We start from the raw sequence: 25539 nt of genomic DNA, 5'->3' as shown, positions 1-25539 counted from the left end.
GGGGTCAAACATGCTAGTCCATTTACTGCTTGCTCAGGGAACAAAGAAAATGTCTTATTATCCTTAATATCAATAGTAATAAGATCTTTGAATATAATACATGCTTCTTGGCAACTGCTGTTTTTTCTCCAGGGGCTAAGGAAGAATTCACCTTTCATCAGAAAAGAAAGATAGATGGTACTTAAACTGCTTTGCAAATCAGAGTACCAGATAACTCAATTCCTTCCTAGAATGCTAAATGAGTTTTTATTCTCACTCAAAGCAGCCAAGGGAGTGTAAATAAGACACAAGTTCATTATTGTCTTTCATGCCTCCTACAACTTTAGAAATGTGGTGGTGCATTAAATTTAAAAACAGCTTATTTGTAGAGCATTTGACAAAAATTATCTTCTAAAAGTTCTGTACTAAGTTTTTTTTTCTTTTATTTTGACAAGTTGAAAACAAAACACATATCTAACAGAGTTTAATGGACACATTCTTTGTTAAAATTAATTTGAAGAATTTTCAATTAAGATTGAGACTTGATTGCTAATAAAAATAAAGAACTGGGATACAAGCCAAGTCTCATAAAGATTGCCTATTTGTTACATTTATAGTTGTTTATATTATTTATAGATTTAAAATTGTATATATTTTTTATATTTCATCAATACAGAGCACCTCACTGAAATGTTAGTAGTTAAATGAATGTTTTATACAGTTAAGCAATATGGTTAAAGGTATAGATGTTCTGGATAGATAAAGATATTGACAGGTAGAAAAATATTTCTTGGAGAAAGAATTTCCCTGGACACCAATGTTACTAATATTTATCATCCTAACATAAATATAATATGCAACTTTCTGCATTATTGCTTTAAAATTTATTTTCAATATTGAAATTGAAAGTGTTAGTTGCTCAGTTGTGCCTGATTCTTTGCAACCCCATAGACTGTAGCCCAGGCAAGGATACTGGAGTAGATTGCCATGCCTTCCTCCAGGGGATATTCCCCACCTAAGGATTTAACCAAGTCTCCTATATTGCAGACAGATTCTTGACTGTCTGCACCATCCTGAAATCAATCTCCTAGCCCATTGCCTAGCCCACAATCCTTGTTTCTCCAGGCCTTGTTTCCTTATCCAAGTCAATTTACTTATCCCCCAATCAAAACTCCTCTTTTTCAGCTCACTGATTATTTTACTTTCTCCCATTTAGTCTTCTGTGCTTGAAATAGTTTGCCTCCCTAGGACCTTCCATTGTTCTGAAGAATATTTTCAAGTGAAAATAGTCATAATATTAATAACTGCAATTTATTATTATGCATAAGACTATACAAATATTTCATATGATTTATGTCATTTATTCCTCATAAGTGAGAGTTGTTATAATGATTCTTTTTTACTGATGAAACAACTGAAGCTTAGAAAAGTTGCATCAGTTACCCACGGTCAGATGCTATCTAATTGAAGTCTATACTCCTAACCAAAATTCTCTAGGGCTAGTTTAGCTTACTTCTGTTTATCCTCCTCTTAGAGACTGCTGTGACTCTTTGTAGATACTTATTTCAATTTACATACATTTTTTTCAGTTATTTTCCATTATAGGCTATTATAAGGCATTGAATATATTTCCCTGGATGGTGGAGCCTGGTGGGCTGCCGTCTATGGGGTCGCACAGAGTCGGACACGACTGAAGCGACTTAGCAGCAGCAGCAGCATGCAGTAAATCCTTATTGCTTATCTATTTTTTGTAGTGGTTTGTATCTGTTAATCCCATACTATTCGTTTATCCTCTCTCCTCTCCCTTTCCCCATTGGTAGTAATAAGTTTGTTGTCTGTGTCTTTGAGTATGTTTCTATTTTATAAATAGGTTCCCCTGTACTATATTTTAGATTCCAATATAAGCGATAACAAGTAATATTTGTCTTTCTCTGTCTAACTTACCTCACTAAGTGTAATACTCTCCAGTCCATCTATGCTGCTAAAATGGCAATATTTCATTCTATTTTTTATGGCTGAGTAAAATTCCTTATTCAATTTTATTATAAATCATGAGCTTGAGAGATTAATTTTGCATGATTCTCTGTGTCCAACACTTGGCATTGATAACAAACACAATCAAAGCTAAAACTCTGTTTCTGAAAATAATATAATGAATATAAGAACAAAGAATGAATTAATAATTTTAACGTGGTTCTGTATTTCTCAGTTCTTTGATTCCTTGTCTTTTGATTTTTATTTGCTATATCACTGCTCTAAATTTAAATACAGTCTTATTTAAAATAGTAACTGTATCTTCTTTATTATATATATCAATCCTTGTATCAGTCCAAACTCATGAACAAATGGAAAAAAATCCATATTTTACTTATACCTAAATTTGATAAATTTGAGAAGCATGAAGGGTATAGTATAAATGAGAAATCAAAGTGAGGTCCCAAAATAAATGTCAAGAAAATCCATTTCCCTATTCTTATATTCTACGGGCTTCCCGGGTAAAGAACCCACCTGCCAATCCAGGAGACATAAGAGATGCAGTTTCCATCACTGGGTTGGGATGATCCCTTGGAGGATGAAACTATTTTCTATAGTTTATGATCCTATACATTATAAATCATAGACAGGACAGGAGAAAATGATAATACTTTTGATAAAAATGCAAGTAATTGGATAGTATGATTTTTGTAGAAATGTATCAGAAAAACAATAGATAACAGTGGCAAGAGCACAGTTATTTAGCCAGAAGATTCTAGGGTGTTTTGAATTATCTAGTTACTTGCCTGCACAAGTCACTCAATTTTTCCAACTAATATGTAAAAGGATCTGACAATTTCTAATATACCACATGTTTAAGAATCCAATGAGATAGTATATATAAACTTGTTATAAAACCACAAAATATTGTATAAAATGTGCATTTCTATTTTATAAATTGTCAAGCAATCCACAATCAATCTCACTTTCTAGCTGAGTTTCAAAAAAGAAATAGCCTAATAAAAGTATAACTGTAGGAAGCTGAATGGGAGGTGAGATAAAGGATGAAGTAACGGTCAGTGAGGTTGGTGGGAGCAAGATTAGAAGAAACTCAAAGACTCTACAGAAACCAAATGAAAATACTACATTCTATCAGATTCCAATTTCCCGATATTCTGGAAAAGGCAAAACTATGGAGACGGTAAACACGCTAGTGGTTGCTGGAGGTTAGAGAAGAGGAAGGGATGAATAGGCAGTACAGTGAGGAAGTTAAACCACTCTGTACAGTATTGCATTGATGGGTACATGTGATGGGTACCCATAGACTATACCACACCCAGAGTAAACCCTAGTGCAGGCTACGGACTTTGGGTGATAATGATGTGTCCATGTAGGTTCATTCATTCTAACAATGGTACCACTCTGGTGTGGAATATTGATAGTTAGGGAGGTGATATGTGTGGGGACGGGGGTATAGGGGACTCGGTACTTTCCAGTCACTGTTTCTGTGAACCTAAACAGCTCTAAAAAATAAAGGTTATTAATTTTTAAAAAAGGCAAAGGTGGGAGATACTGTGAGTGAATCTGAGACTCATATTCTCATCTCAAAGAAACAAATGTTATAAATAATCTTGTAAAAAAAAAAAAAAAGTAGTACGTGCAATAAAAGCCTAAATATCTAGGTCCTTTCATCTGTTACAAAGTTTTAACTCCCCAGAACCCAGATCAGTGTCTGGCACATAGGTCATACTTAAAAAATATTTTGGAACAAATGAACAAATGAGTCAATGAATGGACCATACTTCCCTCTTATGGTTGTTGTATCAAATAAAACTAATGTATCATAAGTACTTTGTGAATCATAAAGAAATAGATATATGAAAACACTACTAACAGGAAGTCCATATTTAGGTTTATAATTTAATAAGAGTATCAACAAAGCTTTTCAACAATTGAATAAGTTACTTTCAAACTACTGTGCTCTTTACCCTTTAAAATATTCAAACATTGAAAGTGAATGACCCTTTATCAGATAAGCACTAAAAGTAACTCCTGATGTGAGTATAAGCCTGAATTCATGAAGTCCCACAAAATTTTAAGATTCTACAATTCCATCATGAATAATAGCTAACGATTATTGAATATTTACTGAGTGTTAGACCTGGGGCTAATCAATTTTCACTCCCTCTCAATCCTTCTCAGATAATCCTTTGAGATACATAATGCTATTATATCCATAAAATAAAAGCTCAAAAAAGTTAAAGAACTTGTCTGCATCACAAACTGAGAGGTACCTAGGGGAGGACTTGAAACCAGATTTATCTGACTCCTGAGCCTTCCCTTGAAAGTCTTCATCACTACATTACACTGTGTCATGAGCATCAATATCTCCTTGATCAATATTTAAATCTTAATTCCAAATCTCTTACAAAGTGACTGTCAGTAGCTGTTTGGTGATTCAAGTCTATTAAATCAATCTTACCAAACTGAAAGTAGCATTTCTGATTTCATTAATTTCTTTAGCTAAAAAATGGTTCATCATGCAGGAAAAGAAGCAAAAAATTAATAGATGATATTTTGGAGTTAAAAAATGAATACTTTTTTTAAAAAGGTGTCACCAACATTTAATATTCCAGCAGTACGGCTGAAGACTAAGAAACCAATTAGAGAATCAGGCTTCATTTGACCAGATATTATTGTAAACTTTACATTAATATTTATGTAGATGTTTAATACCCTAGGCATATGGAAATGTTTCATGTAAAAGAAAAAGAAAATATTTCAGGTAAACATCTGATTACCAGTCCTACATTTTAAAGAAGCATATTTTAAAGGTACTTCATGTTTCAGGATAGTATGGAAAATATTCTGCTGTTCATTTCATATAGCTCAGGGTAAGCTCAACTACCATCCTAACTGGAGTTGTCCTCCATAGAAGGAAGTTGGTTTAATGTAGGCTGTCTCTCACTGACCCTTGGCAATTATGCCAAGAATACATTTAAAATTAATCTATGCTCACCCAAATACCCATTTTAGCAAACAAATAAATAAATAAATAATATTTTAGAATTTCATGAAAAACAGTTTTTTCTTCCTTCTTTTGAGTTGAGTCTGTCAACATTTGTCTAACCCAGAAGAGGAGATAAAGCAGAGTATCTTCTAGGTTTGCGCCATCACCTACATTTGTGTATAGTTGCCTAGTGGTATCTTTTTTTTTTTTTGATTCTTTGTGACCCATGGACTGTACCCTGCCAGGCTCCTCTGTCCACAGAATTCTCTAGGCAAGAATACCAGAGTGGTCACCATACCCTTCTCCAAGGGATCTTCCTGACTCAGGGATCAAACCTGCATCTCTTAAGTCGCCTGCATTAGCAAGTAGGTTCTTTACCCCTAGCACCACCTGGGAAACCCCAGTTGGGTCATATGGTAATTCTATTCTTAATTTTTTGAGGAATCTTCATACTGTTTTCCAGCCTAGTGGTATCTTGAGAGAGCAGCTTGCCTGATTGATTACCCTATTTGATAAGATATCTAAATTATAAGCAAAGATCTCTCTCATTGGGTTTTCTGTATGGGTTTCCTTATCAGATTGGTGCAAAAGTAATTGTGGTTTCAACCATGAATTTTAAGTCATTATAACTAGGCTCAAACACATCTTTATTAATCAAAATAGGAGCCATTAAAATCAACACATTTTTGCCAAGTTAAGTAAGTTTGTGTATTCGTGCAGCATAAAAATCTGTGCTTCATGATTCAGGGAACTCTTGGAAAGCATTTTCTGCCTCCTGCTGGTTGCGCAAGTGATGTTCCTGCAGAAAGTTGTTGAGATGCTTGAAGAAGTGGTTGGTGAGAGATCAGGTGAACATGGTGGATGAGGCAAAACTTCATAGCCAAATTTGTTCAACTTTTGAAGTGTTGGTTGTGTGACATGCTGTCGGGCATTGTGGTGGAGTACAACTGGGCCCTTTCAGTTGACCAATGTCATCTGCAGTCATTGCAGTTTTTGGTGCTTTTCATCCATTTGCTGAGCATACCCTTCAGATGTAACGGTTTTGCCAAGATCCAGAAAGCTGTAGTGGATCAGATGGGCAGCAGACCATCAAAGAGTGACCATGACCTTTTTGAGTGCAAGTTTGGCTTTGGGAAGGGCCTTGGAGCTTCTTCTTGGTCCAACAACTGAGCTGTTAGTTGCTGGTTGTTGGATAAAATCCACTCTTCATGGCATGTCACAATCCAATCAAGAAATGGTACACTGCTGTTGCATACAATAAGAGAACATGACACTTCTCTTTGAATGACAATTTCTTTGAATAGCGGTCAGCTCATGAGGCACCACTTATAGGGCTTTTTCAACTTTCCAATTTGCTTCAAATGCTGAATGACGATAGAATGATTGACAGTGAGTTCTTTGGCAACTTCTCACGTAGTTGTAAGCGGATAAGCTTTGATGATACTCTCAGTTGGTTGTTGCTAACTTCTGATGACCAGCCACTGTGTTCCTCATCTTCAAGGCTCTAGTCTCCTTTGCAGAATTTCCTGAACCACCACTGCACTGTATGTTTGTTAGCAGTTCCTGGGCCAAACGTATTGCTGATATTATGAATTGTCTCCAGTATTTTATGAATGATTTTGAACTCAAACTAAAAAATTCCTCAAATCTGCTTTTTCTAACATCATTAATATCCAGTTCCAGTTCAGTCACTCAGTCATTTCCAACTCTTTGTGACCCCATCGACTGCAGCACACCAGATTCCCTGTTCATCACCAGCTCCCAGAGCTTACTCAAACTCATGTCCATTGAGTTGGTGATGCCATCCAACTGTCTCATCCTCTGTCATCCCCTTCTCCTCCTGCCTTCAATCTTTCCCAGCATGAGGGTCTTTTCTAATGAGTTGGCTCTTTACATCAGGTGGCCAAAGTAATCACGTTACTATCATACTAGTTAATCAATAATAACAAATTGAGTTAAGAAATTTGCTTTTTTGTTCTGAAGGATAGAAATCTGATTGATGCATGTATACAACAGAAGAAACATACAAGACCAGGGGTAATCAGAGAGGGCTTCTCAAAGGAAGTGGCACTTGAACTGAGAACTAGCCAAAGGGAAGATGGTTACAGAGGAGTGAAGGAACATTCTAGACCCAAAGCTTTGTTGCTGGCACTGGTGTGCTGCATTTTTTTTCATTTGAGGTACAGAAAGATATTCATTAAGAGCTCTGAATCTGAAAAAATGATTTGCCTCATCTGTGAAGAATGAAGCATGAAACAATGCCTGACATATGGTAGAGACTCAGCAAATATTTACCAAAACCAAAGGAAGAGAAAACAGGAGAGCTGGGTTCAATCCCTGTTTTGGGAAGATCCCCTGGAGAAGAGAATGGCAACCCACTCAAGTATTCTTGCCTGGAGAATCCCATGGGCAGAGAAGAGTCTGGTGGGCTATGGTCCATGGGGTCAGAAAGAGTCTGACATGGCTGAGCGACTTTCACTGACTCACTCACTCAACAAATATTTAAGTGAATGAAAGAATGAAAAGCAGTTGCTAGTATAAGATTATGAAGCTCAGTTGGTAGCTGAACTTTCTATGAATCCAGAGGTACCAAGACTGCCCTAAAAACTGCAAAAACCCCTGAATCATCTTATTTAAAGATGCCAAAGGCAACGGTGTGCTTTTAAATGGCCATCCTCCAACTAAAGACCTGAAAAGGACTATGAAATTTTAAAGAATGATTCATATTATTTTAGTCAATTTTGATATTACAGAAGCATTTTTGCTTTTAAAGCACATGAAGAACCATAATTTTGTCTCTCAAGTAAAGTGAATATGATTTAAGTAATTAGATTTATTGATATATTCCCAATTCAGATTATTCTCACTGAAAGCAAATATACTTTATCTTTTTTTCTCCATATCAGGTTAGATTTAAAATTTGTAGCTAATCTACTGAAATGTTTCCATCCATATAAATATCTACCACTCTTATTTTTACCTTATATCTTGTGTTCATACTGGCTGGCCTTCTCTCCATACCGATGCCCAAAGTCACTCTAGTCTCAAGGTCTTTGTAACTGTTATTCCCTCTGACAGGAATATTATTCCATATTCTGAAAGGTTTGGCTGCTTCCTTCTTATCCTTTAGAAGTTAACTATGTGTGTGTGTGTTTTAGTCGCTCAGTCATGTCTGACTCTGTGACCCGATGGACTGTAGCCCTCCAGGCACCTCTCCCCATAGAATTCTCCAGGCAAGAATACTGGAGTGGGTTGCCATTCCTTCTCCAAGAAGTTAGCTATGTTACTATATTAAAAGACTTTCCCAAGAGAATATGACTCAAGTAAGCTAGTATGGCACAGTGCATGGCTTATATCAGGCACTCCAAAAATAACTGATAATGTTATTTTTAATGTTAAATAGCAAATGCCAACTGAATGCCTTCTATTATTCTTAGTGCAATGATAGCCACTTAACTCATTTTGGATTCTTACACATATCACACAAACATTGTTGTTGTTAAGTTGCCCAGTAGTGTCCAACTCTTTGTGACCCCATGGATTATAGCACGCCAGGCTTCCCTATGCCTCACCATCTCCCGAAGTTTGCCCAAGTTCATACCCATTACATCAGTAATGCCATCCAGCCATCTTATCCTCTGATGCCTTCTTCTCTTCCAGCCCTCAATGTTTCCCAGCATCAGGGGCTTTTCCAGTGAGTCGGCTGTTCGCATCAGGTGACCAAAACACTGGAGTTTCAGCTTCAGCATCAGTCTTTCCAAAGAGTATTCAGGTTGATTCCCTTTAAGATTGACTGGTTTGATCTCCTTGCTGACCAAAGGACTCTCAGGAGTCTTCTCCAACACCACAGTTTGAATGCATCACTTCTTTGCTGCTCTGCCTTCTTTATGGTCCAACTCTCACAAACTGTACATGACCACTGGGAAAACCATAGCCTTGACTATGCAGACCTTTGTTGGCAGAGTAATATCTCTGCTTTTCAAAACACTATCTAGGTTTGTCATAACTTTCCTGCCAAGAAACAATCTTCTGATTTCATGGCTGCAGTCACTATCTGCAGAGATTTTAAAGCCCAAGAAAAGGAACTCTGTCACTGCTTCCACCTTTCCCCCTTCTATTTGCCATGAAATAATATTAGGAACCCTGATTTTACAAATGGATTATTCAGAGATATTAAATTGCTTGCCCAAATCACTCAGCCCATAAGTGGCTGAGTCTGTTTGTCTAAATTAAAAAAAAAAAAAGAAAAGAAAACCTGTGTGGGATTTTTTTTTTGGTACTATATATTTTTTGTTTGTTTGTTTAAAAGAAAGACAATGTACAAATAATGCAATTAATAGACTTACATCAAAGAAATTAAGGTGGTTGGACTAATATGATTTTTGTCTGGACAACAGCTTCATATTTCTCCAAACGTTTCTATTTGTGACATTGTTTAAACCCTAAACTCAACTGAAATTTTAACTTACACTTGACTTCCTTATGTGCATTTGTCAATACTGACTTAAAATTTCTCAAATACTGATAGTTATTCCGACCACCCTGTTATTAACCAGGTTTTTTTCACAAGAGTGAAAAAGGAATCAGTGAATATCTCAGGGCACTGAGAAAGGTCTTATATTCTCTGTCATCCTTAGAGCAGGACACAGCGCCCTGTGCATCTATGGTTGCATGCAAATTAGAAGCTGGGAAACCGGGAACCTGTCTTTTTCTGAGAAAGGCCTTGATAAGCAGAAAATGTCAAGGCAACTTCAAAAAGAGAGGAAGAAAGGAAAGAAAGAAAGAGATAGAAATCATGGAATGTAGCCTGAGACGGAGAGAAAAGTTTGGAATGATAGATAAATAGGTGAAAAGTATCTTAGAAATTTAGTCCACACTGGTTTATGGATAAAGGAGGAGAGGCACAGAATTGAAATAAAGGTTAGTTAACAGGTGAAAGCGGAAGTGGGGTTTTGTACTTACTGTCTAATACACTTCCCTTCCCCTACAACACCACAGATCAATGGATTAAAAAAAATCAATTAACTCATGTTGATTTGTTCTGTTCAAAAAGTAAGTTGAGCTAAACTGTGGAAGAGCTGCTTTCTAAGAGGGAACTAATAAAAAAAATAACAATAAACAGGCACTCTTTTAATATTAAAGAGCTTAGCTATGGTCAAGCTTTCTAATTAGGTCAGTATAATTTAAAATGGACTAAAAATCATCCCAGGTTTTTAGGGCATATCAAAAATTCATAATTTGGCCCTGGATGCTATTTGTGTGACCTTAGTGGTTTCAGAAGAGCAATAATTTTTCTCCATTTCCTAAGAGTTTTAGATATTTATACAGACAGCAAATTAAAAATAAAAAGCAAAAACTCACACAAACTCCAGGAATAATAAAGATTCCACGTCTTTATAAATACCTGTCCTTTTTCTTTTTTAGTTTGGATTAAGATATATTGACAGATTTTGTGCCCAAGTTAACATGAAATGACAGACTATTCAGTTCAGAGCACTTTGAAAAGCTTCAGGGTAAATGATTCAATGCCATCTCAACTATGATTTTATTAAAAAATTTCTCAGTTTGGTGCTATAAACAACTCCACAGAATCTTTTAGCTTTAGAAACATATCAGTGGAAAAGTTTAGAACTCAGTTTCATCACTCTGAAAGTATTTACCTAGCTCTACTGTGTTTGGTTTTAATATCTCCCTCTTTGTTAGCTCAATTTCTCATTAGTGCTAAGCAAAATGCTCCCAGAGGAAAATGAACAAATGCATTTAGTTGAGATGGGTTTTTATCAAACTATTCAAGAGCTGATAAGGAAGACATAAATCTAATGTAGAATAGAAAAACATATTATAAATACACAAGTTTATATCTAGCTAATAAAATAGCATTTTTCAAAGTATGGTTGAAAGAAAAAATACCCACTAAGATTTGAGTAGGTTTTTATTGTCAACAAGGAAAAACTCATATATTCATGCTAGTAGACACACTATTGTACTATGAAATGTATCTAAATCTGTGAAATAATAAAAAACAGTGAAAAAAAACCCACATAGATTCTTCACAGGATGACAAGTGGCTCATTATGAATAGAAAGCAGGATAGGTATAGACGTGAGGAAGCAGCTCGGAGTCTGAGATGTGATTGGAAAGGCAGAGAGAGATTGAGATTATGAAAGACGTCATACATCATGCTAATGACTTTGGGATTTCACCCTGAATGCAGGGCGGAGACTTGGATAGGCATTAAGGCAATGATAACACCATCATTACCACCCTGAAGAAACCCTTGTGTTGAAATAGGGAGTGGCCTGGAACTGCAGGCAGATAGCAGAATGGCAAAGTGTAGATGAATGTTGATGAGAGCTTCACAAGTGGTAATTATATGTTAAACCTGAAGTCAGAGATGAGAACAAACTGCTGCCAGCACCCAATATCCTGTAGAGACACCTAAAACTTTGGGAACCAGGTAGTTCATCCAGGACACAGGTAGCTGCTCCAGTTCTGCTTCTTGAAATATCATCCTAGCATAGTGTTACCTGCCCATCCACATCCCTCTCCACTCCTCATTTCTGTGTGCATAAAAGAGTAGGAGAGAGAAGGAAGACATGCTTTGCAGGCTTTGGCTTAGTGGGGATTGTGAGGTGTTTTTTTTTTTTTCTTTCTTTTCCTACCTTAACATTCAAGTAAGGGCAAAAATTTCAAGGACAGTCACAGAAATTATAAACCTGGTGGCTCAGTGGTGAAGTATCTGCCTGCAATGCAGGAGACAGGGTTTCCATCCCCGTGTCAGGAAGATCCCCTGGAGGAGGAAATGGTAACCCACTCCAGTATTCTTACCTCGAAAATTCCATGGACAGAGGAGCCCGGTTGCCTACAGTCCATGGAGTCACAAAGAGTCAGACACAACTTAGTGACTAAAGAACAACAAATCCCTTATGGAACACTTGCTTAGGCAACAGAATTACTGATTGTCTTCTGGCCTTGTATGAACAGGGGGAGGAAATAACTAAAAAGAGATGATACCGTATCAAGAGGTGTGGCAGGAAAGCAACCTATACTCCTTAAAAAAGCAAGAGTATGTGTTGGGTTGGATGGAGTTTGGAGAAAGGAGGCAACCATGAGTCTTCTGGGCTCCATGAGCAAAACCCCAGAGGTAGGAGCTGACAAAGAGGGGAAGCGGCAGTGCCTGAAGAGGGGGTGTCATCAGAGACCGCTCAGGAAGAAGACCCCACAGGCTCACTGACCGGCTCACAAGCACGGGTCTTCATCCAGAGCCACAACTGCATCCTGCTGAGAACCACAATGGAAGTCGGAGGAGTAAGCGACACAGCTCCCCTTCCAGCTCTGTCCTCCCTACAGTGACTCACAAAGGAGAATGAGAACTGGGGAGAAGAGGAAAGATGTGGACAAAGACCACTCTCCATTCTCCATGTAGCTGCAGAGTCCTGGGTTCGAGTCATTTGTTAGGAGCTGAGCTAGGTGAAGCTCAGAGATAAATGTGCCCTTTGTGACAGCTACAAGTTATTTAAAAGCCGTGGGACCTTCTGGATGTTCCAAGAAAGTAGAGAAACAGATTAGACATGGTTAAAGGCAATGATTAGAAAAGGTCAAACCACTTCACGCTTTTACCCACTGTGTTTGACTCTCCAGTAAGCCAAAGTCAAGGGAATAGATATAAGAAATGTTTACAATAGGCAATAGATCTGGCTTGACCAATTTGTTATGATGGAAAAAAGAAAACTAAATGATGACTTCTGAGTTAATAGTCTGTGTTTTACCCTGAACTTTAAGAAGGAAATACTCTTGGCTTTCCATCTTTGAGTAGTTATGGCATCTATAAAATAAAAGATTTTATGGTGGTTCTTAATTTTGTTTCCATCACAGATTTCCCTGAGAAGCTGAGGAAAGTTACATAGTGTCTGCACAAAAAAAAGTAGGTACATGAACACTCAGAATTTTCCTTACAAATTCATCTAAAATAAGAAACATTGGTGTAAGAAGCCAATTTGAGGAAAACGATTGAGTATAGCTCAGCATATGTTGTTTGTTGGGTCTGTGATAAATGCTTGTAATGATATCCTTCAGAAAGAGGACAATATAAGTGTGTGTTTGGGATTTTTGCTTTATTATGTTTTGTTTTGTTAATGGCAACACCTTCCAATATCTATTAATATCTCTGGCAAAGAGGCTGCCCCCCTTCCACCTCACCCTTTCTTCAGAGTCTGGAGGTTCTGACATGATTGGAGGGCTCAGCACAAAAGCTCCTGCAGTTTCTTCAGGTTCCTTATGTGATGCTCAGAGCCAGGGACGAGGTCCATTAATTAAAGTAACTGCTGCACTTAAGCTGTCCCTCGCGCTTCCTAACGGCTGTCGTGCATGTCTTTCTGGGTCACTTCCCTTCTCCTTTCAGCTAAACTGCGTCTGAAGGGAAGAGCATGGTGACGGCACAGCCCTCCTTGAGTGTGCATCGCCCTTAGCTTTTTAAAAATCTTACTGATCAAGTTAAAGAGTGTGAATTTCTCTTTTTCACCATCTGTGGGAAACGTGTGTCTTCTCTTGTTACCCTTGCATTTCCACTTCTGTCAGCTTCTATCGCAGGTCAAAGCTGCCACTAAGCTTGTGATCTTATGCAAAGCTTTCTTCTGATGTTTACTTTGGGTCAACTACAATAGCTGAAAGTGCAGCATGAATTTTGGAATCCAGTAGACCAACTCTAAAATCTTGATAGTCATTTAGCCCCTGCTGCCTGGGCTAATTATGCCTGGGATCTTAGTAAGAATTAAAATGTATTACATTTTTTTTTTCAAGGCCTGGCAAATTGTAGGGACATAATAAATATTATCAAAACAAGATATATATCCTTTTATTTTTTGAAGGGTGATCTGAAGTGCTCTCAACATCAGTATCTTCATCTGTAAGATAAAGCAGTTTAAGTACATCCAGTTTATTTCCATCACCATGTATTGAGTACCAGCTATTGTGGAGTTATGAAGTAACTGAAGTAAGGGAAGGGGGTTACAAATGAAGCAGGAAGATACTGACAAGCAAGCAAATAACCAGTCCAAGAGCCTGGCTGAAATCAAGGCACTGCCACTTGCTGAAGAGCCTTGAATAAAGCAATAAATGATGAGAAGTGCTAGTTTTCTCATTAGCAAATGAGGTTAACAATACTCAAGTAACAAAATAGTTAGAAACCTTATACTAAATAAGGTGTAGAAGGTTAGTATGACGCCTGACACATAAAAAGTGATCAGTAAATGTTTAGCATCAGCATAACCATTTTAAGACCTATGTAGAGCCCAGTTCCTCTTGTTGTTTAAAGTTTTCATCCCAAATTTTATCCAAAATCATAAATGCACCTATTTCTCATAGCAATTGTACATTTTTATGATAAGATATTTTGAATTTTAATAACTGTATCATTGAAAGTTTAATACAATAGCAAAATTTTATTTTATTTTTATGATAGGAACTTTCTTATGTATAATGGAAGGGATAAATTGGGGTTGACTAATTGTTACAACATTCTATTATATTATTTTCAACACTGTAGTTTTTTCTGATTATTTGAATCAATTTTTTTTTTTTTTAGTTCTCCAGTCTTTACAAGAGAGCTTAAAAATGCTGAAATTCTCGTTCTCAGTGGATGAAATTCATAAGACATCATAGGCTGAGAAAAAATGTGAAAAATGTTATTTTTCTTCTGAGGAAGTAAAACACAAAGGCAGGAATGATCCTAAGTAAAGAGCATTGAGGAGGAGTTCAGGTGAGCAAGATAGTGAGTAAGATAAACAGGTAGGAATCTAAGCACCGAAAGGTACACGGTCTTATGACGAGAGCAAGGGTCTCCAAATACAAGTCTGAGCAATGCAGATGTGTGCAAGATACTCATTAGGAGATGAGAAAGTAAAAGAAGAAAATGGAATATTGTTTTATTTATAATCATAGTTGTTGTTTAGTCACTAAGTTGTGTCCAACTCTCATGATCCCATGGACTGTAGCCCGCCAGGCTCCTCTGTCCATGGGATTAGCTAGGCAAGAAAACTGGAGTGGATGTCATTTCCTTCTCCAAGAGATTTTCTCAAAAAGACCCAGAGAGAACCTGCATATCCTGCATTGACAGGTGGATTCTTTACCACTGAACCACCAGGGAAGCCACAATACCTAATTATGATATGTTTATAATGCACTTAGTATTATTAGTATAGCATTCCATGGGTGTATGTGTGTGAGATGCGTAAGTTATTTACAAGTGAAATAAAACACACATATTTAAGATGCATTACAAAGAGTTTGGAGACCTGCAGAGCAGAGCACAGGAGAGCAGGGATTATGGAAGTTATGACCATTTGGTAAAGACTTTCCACTATTCTAGGCTTCTCCTGAGGCTCAGATGGTAAAGAATCTGCCTGAAATGCGGGAGACTTGGGTTCAATCCCTGGATTGGGAAGATCTCCTGGAGAAGGGAAAGACTACCCACTCCTGTATTCTGGCCTGGAGAATTCCATGGACTCTGTAGTCCATGGGGTTGCAAAGAGTCGGACACGACTGAGCAACTTTCACTTTCAACTGTTCTACTAAGGAATAAATATGTTATTTTGTAGACTAGAGAGAACCAAGAAAATTTCAGGCAAAAGAATGAGCTGTAATTTACCAAAGAGGATACATAGATAGCAAAGAAATATGTGAAACTATATTCAACATAATTAACCATGGGAGAGATACAAGTTAAAACCGTAAGGAGACATTATTATATACCTAATAAGATGACTTTAAAAATTAGTAGAAACAACCAATGCTGGTGAAGGTGTGGACAAGGTGGATCATTCACTCATCCCTGCTACTAATGTGAAATGATACAGATAGTCTGGAAAACATTGAAAATTTCTTATAGAACTATATATTTAATTATTATATGACCCAACAATTATAATCTTGGGCATTTATGCTAAAGAAATGAAAATGTAGGTTCATTAACAAACCCTGTATGGAAATGCATTTAGAAATTCATTTGTAATATCAAAATTATAATAACCCCAGATGTCCTTCAACAAATGAGTGTTTAAAAATACTGCAGTACATATATACCATAGAATATTAGTCAGCAGTAAAAATAAACTGTTAATGCATACAACAACTTGGATGATTCTCCAAGGAATTAAGTCAAATGAGTAAAAAAAAATCAGCCCCCACAAAGTTACATATTATAAGATTTCACTTCTGTGTAATTTTTGAGATGAAAAAAAGTAACAGGACAAATCAGTTGGCTGCAATTAGGATCCATGGGCTAGGGATGGTGGTGGTGGTGTGGAATGAAGGTGCTAAGGCTGTAAAAGGAAAGATGAAGAGTTTTTATGGTGTTAGAATTGTTCAGTGTCTTGACTGTGGTGATGGATACACAAACACAAAATGAAAACATTGTATAGAAATTAAAGCACGCACAAATGAATAAGTTAAAACTAGGAATATTTAAATGTGATCAATTGATTATATTAATATCAATATCCTGATTGTGATATTATACTATACCTTTGGCTATTCTACACTTTACGGCAACATAAAGAGTTACTGGAAAAAAAGCATACAAGGGATATCACTGTACAGCTTCTTAAAACTACATATTTCTCATGTAATTATTGTTAAAAAATAGTAATTAAATAAGCAATTACAATTAATTAATTAAAAGTAGTACTTTACTATAGCAACAAAAAGTATAAGGATAAATCTGACAAAAGATATCTAAAACCAGTAGACTGATAACTAAAAAATATTACTTAGAGAGATTTTTAAAAAATTAAATAAAGGGAGATATGTCATGTTCATGGATTCTAAAGCAATATTGTTAACATTAATTTCTCCTTAAATTGTGCTGTATATTCACTGAAATTCCAATCAAAATTTCAGTAGGTTTTATTTTGGTAATTGCAAAATTTATATGGAAATGCTAAGAATATAGAATACCCAAAACAGTTCTGAAAAAGAAGGACAAGTAGAAGGAATTATCTCACATGACCTTAAGACATATCACACTGCTCCAGTAATCAAGACGCTAGTAGATCAGTGGACCAGCAGAGAGGGTTAAGCAGTTGTTGACCATGGCCAATTGATTTTTGACAATGGTGAAAAGACTATGGAGGAAAGATAAGTCTTTTCCAAATGATGGCATGGAACAATTGGATAACCATATACTAAGTAAAGGGCTTCCCTGGTGGCTCAGACATTCAAAAATCTGCCTGCAATGTGAGAGACTCCAGTTCAATCCCTGGGTTGGGAAGATCCCCTGGAAAGGGAATGGCTACTCACTCCAGTATTCTTGCCTGGAGAATTCCAGGGACAGAGGTGATCTGGTGGGCTGTAGTCCATGGGGTCAAAAAGAGTCAGACACAACTGAGCCACTCACACTTTCACTGTGTAGTTAGATTCATACCCTATAGCATAAACAAAAAGTAACTCAAAGCGAATCACAGACATAAACATAAAAATTGAAACTATAGAATTTCCTTTTTCTTAAAATTAGTTTATTTATCTATTTTTTAACTTTACAATAGAGAAAAAAGGGAACACTCTTACACTGTTGGTGGGAATGCAAACTAGTACAGCCGCTATGGAGAACAGTGTGGAGATTCCTCAAAAAACTGAAAATAGAATTGCCATATGACCCAGCAGTCCTACTGCTGGGCATACACACTGACGAAACCAGAATTAAAAGAGACACGTGTACCCCAATGTTCATCGCAGCACTGTTTATAATAGCCAGGACAGGGAAGCAGCCTAGATGCCCATCAGCAGATGAATGGACATTGTAAAGAAACTATAGAATTTCAAAAACAATACAGATAAACTTTATGATCTTAGGTTAGGTAACAAACCTAACATTTTGCTTAGTATGACAGCAAAAGCACAGAGCATAGAATCAACTGGGCTTCATCAACCAAGAACTGCTGCTGTTGGAAAAATGATACTTGTAAAAAAAAAAAATTGCTAGTCTCATACCTGCAAAATGAGTTATATATAGACTATATAAAGAACTCTCAAATCTCAAAACAACTCCATAAAAAAACTGATAAAATAGTTGAGCACTCTCTTCATCCAGGAAGATATACAGATAGAAGATAAGCAAATATAAAAATGCTCAGCATCAGTAGTCATTAGGGAAATGGTACTTATAATAACAATAAGATTCTACCACCTGCTTATCATAGTCACTAAAATTGAAGAGACTGACCATATTAAGTGTTGCAAGAACTCTCTCATAGGGGTGCTAGGAATGCAAAGAGGTGCAACCGTATGGAAATAGTACAGCAACTTCTTAAAATGTTAAACATTAAACATAAAATTACTTTCTGTTCTCAGGCTGAAGACAGTTTATATATATATATATTTTTTTTTACTTTTTAAATTTTTTATTGGAGTTTAATTGATTTACAAAGTCATGTCATTTTCAGATGTACAGCAAAGTGAATCAGTTACACATGTACAATACCCACTCTTTTTTAGATTCTTTTCCCATTACAGAATATTGAGTAGAGTTCCCTGTGCTATGCAGTAGGTCATTGTTAGTTATCTATTCTATATGTGACAGTGTGTATATGTTAGTCCCAATCTTTCAATTTATCCCTCCCCGCTCTTACCCACTGGTAACTAAAAGGCTGTTTTCTACATCTGTAACTCAATTTCTGTTCTGTAGATAAGATCATGTGTACTTTTTTCTTAAATTCCACATATAAACAGAAACATAAGCCAGATGATCTAGTCATCCAGTTCTAAGTATTTATCCAAGAGAAATAAATATTGATAAAATACATACATACAAATATTCACAGTAGCTTTATTTGTAGTAGTCACAAGCTGAAAATAACATAAGCATCCACCAAAAGGTGAAAGATACGAAAGTTGTGCCATCTATACACAATGGAATACTACTCAGCCATGAAAAGGAATGGATTCTTAGTAATTGCAACAGGGATGACACTCAATTTAATCTTAATTATGCTGAGTGAAATAAAGTAAACAAAAAGGAGTACATGCTGATAAGATTCTATTTACATAAAACTTTGAAAAAGTGCAAACCTACTCTAGTGATAAAAAGCAGATCAGTAGTTGACCGATGATAGGGGTGGGATGAGAAAGGGCTGAGTGCAGAAAGTACAGAAGAACATAGAGACGCTTTGGACGGTGACATATATGTTGATTATTTCAATAGTGTTAATAGTTTCATGACTGCATCTGTATGTAAGAAGTTTTCAGTTATATGCTTTTAACATGTGAACTTACTGTATTCCTATTGTTGTTGTTTAGTCAATAAGTCACTTCAGACACTTTTGTGACCCCATGACTGTAACCCACCAGACTCCTCTGTCCATGGGATTTCCCAGGCAAGACTATGGGAGTTTCCATTTTCCTCTCCAGGGGATCTTCCAGATCAGGGATCGAATCTGCAATTCCTGCTTGCCAGGCAGATTCTTTACCACCGAGCCAGCCTCAGCTCCCCCTTTACACCTGCCATCACAGCTGGTCGTTTGGCTCTTTGAGGTCGTGTGGGTTTTCCTATCTGGAGGCCTTGCAGTGTCATTCCCTGTGCTTTCGCAATCTTCACCTGGTTAACTCTCTCCCACCCCTCAGGTTTCAGGGTCATACTTCCCTCAGAAAAGACTCATCAAACACCCTAAATAATTAAGGCTTTAGTGGTAGAAATTCTCCCCGGCACCACTTTTTCTCTCAAAATTTGTCACATATTTGACTTAAATTTTTGAGTAAATGTTCAATTACTGCCTACACACAGCACAAAAACACAAAAATTTACATATACTCTGAGGTTTATACTTTTAAAAAACTAGTTATTTGTAATTATGACAGTAATATATATAAGGACAGAGATTGAGTAGTTTCAAGATCACACATAGGGCTTCCTGAGTGGCACTAGCAGTAAAGAACCCACCTGCTAATTGAGGAGACATAAGAGACGAGGGTTGGATCCCTGGGTCAGGAAGATCCCCTGGAGGAGGGCATGGCAACCCACTCCAGTGTTCTTGCCTGTAAAATCCCATGCACAGAGGAGACTGGTAGGCTATGGTCCATGGGATTGCAAAGCATCGAGACAACTGAGGTGACTTCAGTTCAGTTCAGTTCAGTCGCTCAGTCGTGTCCAACTCTTTGCGATCCCATGAACCGCAGCACGCTAGGCCTCCCTGTCCATCACCAACTCCCAGAGCCCACCCAAACCCATGTCCATCGAGTCGGTGATGCCATCCAACCATCTCATCCTCTGTCGTCCCCTTCTCCTCCTGCCCTCAATCTTTCCCAGCATCAGGGTCTTTTCAAATGAGTCAGATCTTTGCATCAGGTGGACAAAGTATTGGAATTTCAGCTTCAACATCAGTCCTTTCAATGAACACCCAGGGCTCATCTCCTTTAGGATGGACTGGTTGGATCTCCTTGCAGTCCAAGGGACTCTCAAGAGTCTTCTCCAACACCTCAGTTCAAAAGCATCAATTCTTCAGTGCTCAGCTTTCTTTATAGTCCAACTTTCATGTCCATACATGACCACTGGAAAAACCATAGCCTTGACTAGATGGACCTTTGTTGACAAAGTAATGTCTCTGCTTTTTATATACTGCGTAGGTTGGTCATAACTTTCCTTCCAAGGAGTAAGCATCTTTTAATTTCATGGCTGCAGTCACCATCTGCAGTGATTTTGGAGCCCCTCAAACTAAAGTCAGCCACTGTTTCCACTGTTTCCCCTATTTATTTCCCATGAAGTTATGGGACCAGATGCCATGATCTTAGTTTTCTGAATGTTGAACTTTAAGCCAACTTTTTCACTATCGTCTTTCACTTTCATCAAGAGGCTCTTTATTTTCTCTTCACTTTCTGCCATAAGGGTGGTGTCATCTGCATATCTGAGGTTATTGATATTTCTCCCAGCAATCTTGATTCCAGCTTGTGTTTCTTCCAGCCCAGTGTTTCTCATGATGGACTCTGCATAGAAGTTCAGTAAGCAGGGTGACAAATACAGCCTTGATGTACTCCTTTTCCTATTTGAACCAGTCTGTTGTTCCATGTCCAGTTCTAACTGTTGTTTCCTGACCTGCAAACAGGTTTCTCAAGAGGCAGGTCAGGTGGTCTGGTATCCCCATCTCCTTCAGAATTTTCCACAGTTTATTGTGATCCACATAGTCAAAGGCTTTGGCATAGTCAATAAATCAGAAATAAATGTTTTTCTGAAACTCTCTTGCTTTTTCGATGATCCAGAGGATGTTGGCAATTTGATCTCTGGTTCCTCTGCCTTTTCTAAAACCAGCTTGAACATCTGGAAGTTCATGGTTCACGTATTTCTGAAGCCTGGCTTGGAGAATTTTAGGCATTATTTTACCAGCATGTGAGATGAGTGCAATTGTGTGGTAGTTTGAGCATTCTTTGGCATTGCCTTTCTTTGGGATTGGAATGAAAACTGATCTTTTCCAGTCCTGTGGCCACTGCTGAGTTTTCCAAATTTGCTGACATATTGAGTACAGCACTTTCACAGCATCATCTTTCAGGATTTGAAATAGCTCAACTGGAATTCCATCACCTCCACGAGTTTTGTTCATAGTGATGCTTCCTAAGGCCCACTTGACTTCACATTCCTGGATGCCTGGCTCTAGGTGAGTGCATGCACATAAGATCACATACTGGTCAGTGGCAGTGATTTGAATCTAACTCTCTCTGACTTTAAAGCACATAGTCTTAATTTGTGATTAGTCATTCTATAATACGATATCCACTGTGATATGACACAAGGCTTTCCTGGGGGCTCATCGGTCAAGAATCTGTCTGCCAATGCAGGAGATGCAAGAGAGACAATTTCAATACCTGGGTTGGGAAGATCACCTGGAGAAGGAAATGGCAACCCACTCCAGTATTCTTGTCTGGAGAATAAGCCTGGTGGGCTACTATCCATGGGATCACAAAGAGTCATACACAACTGAGTGACTAAGCACATATAGGTTGTGCTCCCAGACAAGCACTTGGAAGGGCTAAACTAGACTCTGCTGTCTGAAAAGTAGGTCAAACATGAAAATGGAGAGTCCAGAAAATGATCCTGAAATTTGGAGATCAGGATTGGCATAAGTAAGTTAGCAATTATTCCATTTAAGAAAGGGGTAAGCACCACGGTGTCCTAGGTAGACTGTGATACTAGTTGAGTTACCAAGACAGAGATCCAATGATTAAGTGCAAGATGAGAAGAAAGACATCTCCAGGTCTAGGCAGAAACTTGGGGAGAAGTTTAGAGACCAGAATAGAGTGCCTTGATACTAAGTGCTAGAATGCTGGCTTGCATTACTAAAATGTCTACAATAGACCTTCACCTGACCGCTCACCTAGCATCCCACTCCAAGTTGAAGGAGGTCTCAGCAGCATTGGTCTCCAGATCTGAAGATTCCAAATGTAGGAATCACATGATAATAGCACAGGGAAGAAGATAAAGAAGCAGGAAATTGTAAAGAAATATTAATTAAACATTTAATTATCAAAGTATTTATGTTTGCAATAGCCAGACATTATAACGTTAATTGCATTCATTGTTTATTCTATTTGTTTTCTTTTCTAAATTAAAAAAAAAAAAAGTTTATCTGATAAGGATTTGCAACTTCAACCAGTAGACAGGCTTTTGGTTAAATGACACTGACAATTGACAGATAAAAAACATCATGATATTCAAAATTCATCATCCTCCAAATGGATCAGTGGCCCAAAGTACAGGAGTGTTCATAAACTATCTTTGTAATATATTGCCTCCTGTCAGTGAGAAAGGACTTATCTTAAATCAAGAGTTGAAATACTGCCAGTATCTAAGATACATTTATTTCTTTAAAGGTGGAGAATTTTTAAGCCAAACTTCTCCCCTGCTAGATTAGAATTTACACCAGTGAGTAAAATCCAGACATATTTAAGATATTAACAATCATGCAAACTATATATTTAAATAAAGTGTGTCATTAATACAAGAGAAGACTCGTTTGTTTATAAAAAGTATAATTTTTGCTTTCAAATACATCTTTTTGTAACATGTATATTTCTGTTACTAAAATGAAATAAATACATTATATTCTCTCTTTATAGGAACAGTCCTAAATAATAAACAGAATTTTTCATTGACCATCCTAAATAAATGGTATAACTTTAGAGACTACTGTTTTTTCCAAATGTCTCATTAATAGCCCTCCTAGATATAAATTACAGTCAAATCTTCTATTCCTAGTTTGGCTTGCTTCTAAATTTGTCTCCCTTGTCAACACATTGTAAATCAAATTTGATCCATATTGAAAGCAGTATAATGTTTTTAAACTGGTTTCTTTATGGACGGCAATGTTAGGAAAATTAATAATCAATATTCAGCAGCCTAGAATCTAATCCAATTGTTAAAATTTCAATACTGCCCTTAGCCATCCATTCTGGATTGATTGGCAAAATTGAATACTAATTTAAAAATAACCTATAGGATGTTGACTAAACAGATTTAGCCATTATTCTTATACCTTAAATAGTTTAATGTTTTCATGATGCCATGGAATAAACTCTTCTTTTCAGAACCAAGAGAATCCAATTTTAGAATTTTAAGTTTGGTGAGAGCTTTGGTTTTCTACCAAAAGTAGCACAGACTTCTTTCCTAAAAGAAGGCAGTCTAAATTCTAGTGGCATATCAAATAAATCACAACAGCCATCTCTGCTATGCCTCAGGTTGCTTCAGTAGGCTGATGAACTGGTGAAATAATAGATTATATTTCAGGAGCATATGAGGGAGAAAAGGACAAAAATTCTAATTAAGTTTGAAATCTGTATATTTCTAGAATGATGAATACACAGGAGAATATGGTAATCCTGAATGCCAACCTTATTTTCACTAAACTTCTAAAATTTTTAATAATGCTCTAATTTCTCACCTTCATATAAGACTCAAGGTCCACTTTTAATAAAGGTCTCAAAATAGCCCAAATGCAAACTCAGATATCACGCTTTTCTGTTTGAAAAGTGCAGTGTGAGCGGGGCCGGTTCCAGGATTCGGGTTTCACTGTCACGCCCTTGCTGCACAGGTTGCCCTGCAGAGAAACCACCATAAATCATCTCCAGGCTGTACACAAGTAATTTTATGTTCTGTGCTTGTCCTCCTCTATGTTTTATGCTATTTCTTTTTATATTTGATTTTTGAGGTCATTCTTGGTTTGAGGTGAAATACCTCAAGCTTAATATTAAAATATCACTGGGTGTTATTATAGTATAAGTTTTAATAACCAAATTCAGGGTCACCTTTTTTCCCACAAGTTTCAAAATGAATGTCATAAATGTGTCAAAAGAAAACCTGTAACTCCCTAACCCTTTTAACTCTAAGAAGGTGTTATGTGGGTTTACTATATAATTTTTTGAAGGGCAAAATATTTCTATTCTCCCTGCATGCTTTCACAGTGATCTTTGTCTTATTTATTATTACCTTGGAAGTGGTTTCAGACTTCATCAGAGTTTCTTACCACTTAGATGATTTGCAGTAAAACAAGAAAAAAAAAAACCCTTTTTAATAATTTTCAGAATAGCTATTCTTCCAGACGGGAGTCTCCGGATCCTAAATGCTTCTAAATCAGATGAGGGAAAGTACGTTTGCCGAGGGGAAAATGTCTTCGGTTCTGCTGAAATCACAGCTACAGTATCTGTAAAAGGTAAGAAAACGTGGTGAATTTTCTATCAGCAGAGTTTCACGGCCTTATCCGAAAGAGAATAAATGTAGCATGCATGTATGTGTGTACATGCTTCTGTTGATGAAATCTAATTGCACATAAAGGACAAACACAGTCAAATTGTCCCTTTCCATTATTTAGGGGACTGTGAAGAAGGAACATATTATTGGTAGAAATTTAAGTATTTCGCTTTGAACAAAACATGTGAGAGGGTAAAGAAAGCTCTCTGAAGTTTTAGTTGGTATCTCAAAAATTTAAAGTATGCCAGCAGAGTAAAAATATTTTCCTCAACCAAGATTAATTTTAGCATCAATCAGTAATACCACTTTGTTACCACTTCAACTGGGAATTTGAGGCACAGAAGAGAAGCAGAAAGAGGATATGAACATGCCATGTTGGAATAGGCATCGGATGAGGCAACACCAGTTACTCTTTAGTGTTGACGTCAGTGGAATTTTTATACACTGTCATTTTATTATAAATATTACTGCTTAAATGTTTCTGTTAGTTTTCTAGTTCTACAGTGAACTAGATTTCAAATCTAGAAACTTCTTTTGAGACTACTTGTCAAATTATAAGAACATCTTCTGTCTTAAACACTCTCTTCATTTGGCAAAGGAATGCTTTTCACAACAAAGTACATCACTTGTTTTTTTTTTTTCCATTTGTGCATGTAGTATACAGTGAGTCATACTTTGGCCACAAAAATATAAAAGGTTAATTTTTCTCTTTCTTTAGAAGTAGAAATGTAATTAAAATAGCCAGCACTCTGATATTTTAGAAAAGAGGCAAACATCCACGGAAGAAAGGAACATAATTTTTAAAATGTCTTCACTTAAAAACATACGAACGCAGCTCTGTCTTTGAGTTTGAGTC

The 25539-nt window shown here is 36.9% G+C and overlaps 1 protein-coding gene across 1 annotated transcript in view; it reads left to right on the top strand.

Moving 5' to 3' along the window:
* CNTN5 (contactin 5) overlaps window positions 1-25539 on the top strand; it is a 1514795-nt gene that overhangs the window by 1317850 nt on the left and 171406 nt on the right. The window contains exon 15 of the mRNA XM_081545335.1: window positions 24518-24645. Within this exon, the coding sequence (XP_081401461.1) occupies window positions 24518-24645 (128 nt within the window). The remainder of the gene's footprint in view (window positions 1-24517; window positions 24646-25539) is intronic.

This window comes from Giraffa tippelskirchi, chromosome 11, assembly GCF_054371585.1.
Source record: "Giraffa tippelskirchi isolate mGirTip1 chromosome 11, T2T-mGirTip1v1.2.pri, whole genome shotgun sequence".
NCBI lineage: Eukaryota > Metazoa > Chordata > Mammalia > Artiodactyla > Giraffidae > Giraffa > Giraffa tippelskirchi.
This window is presented reverse-complemented; position numbering and strand designations above follow the sequence as displayed.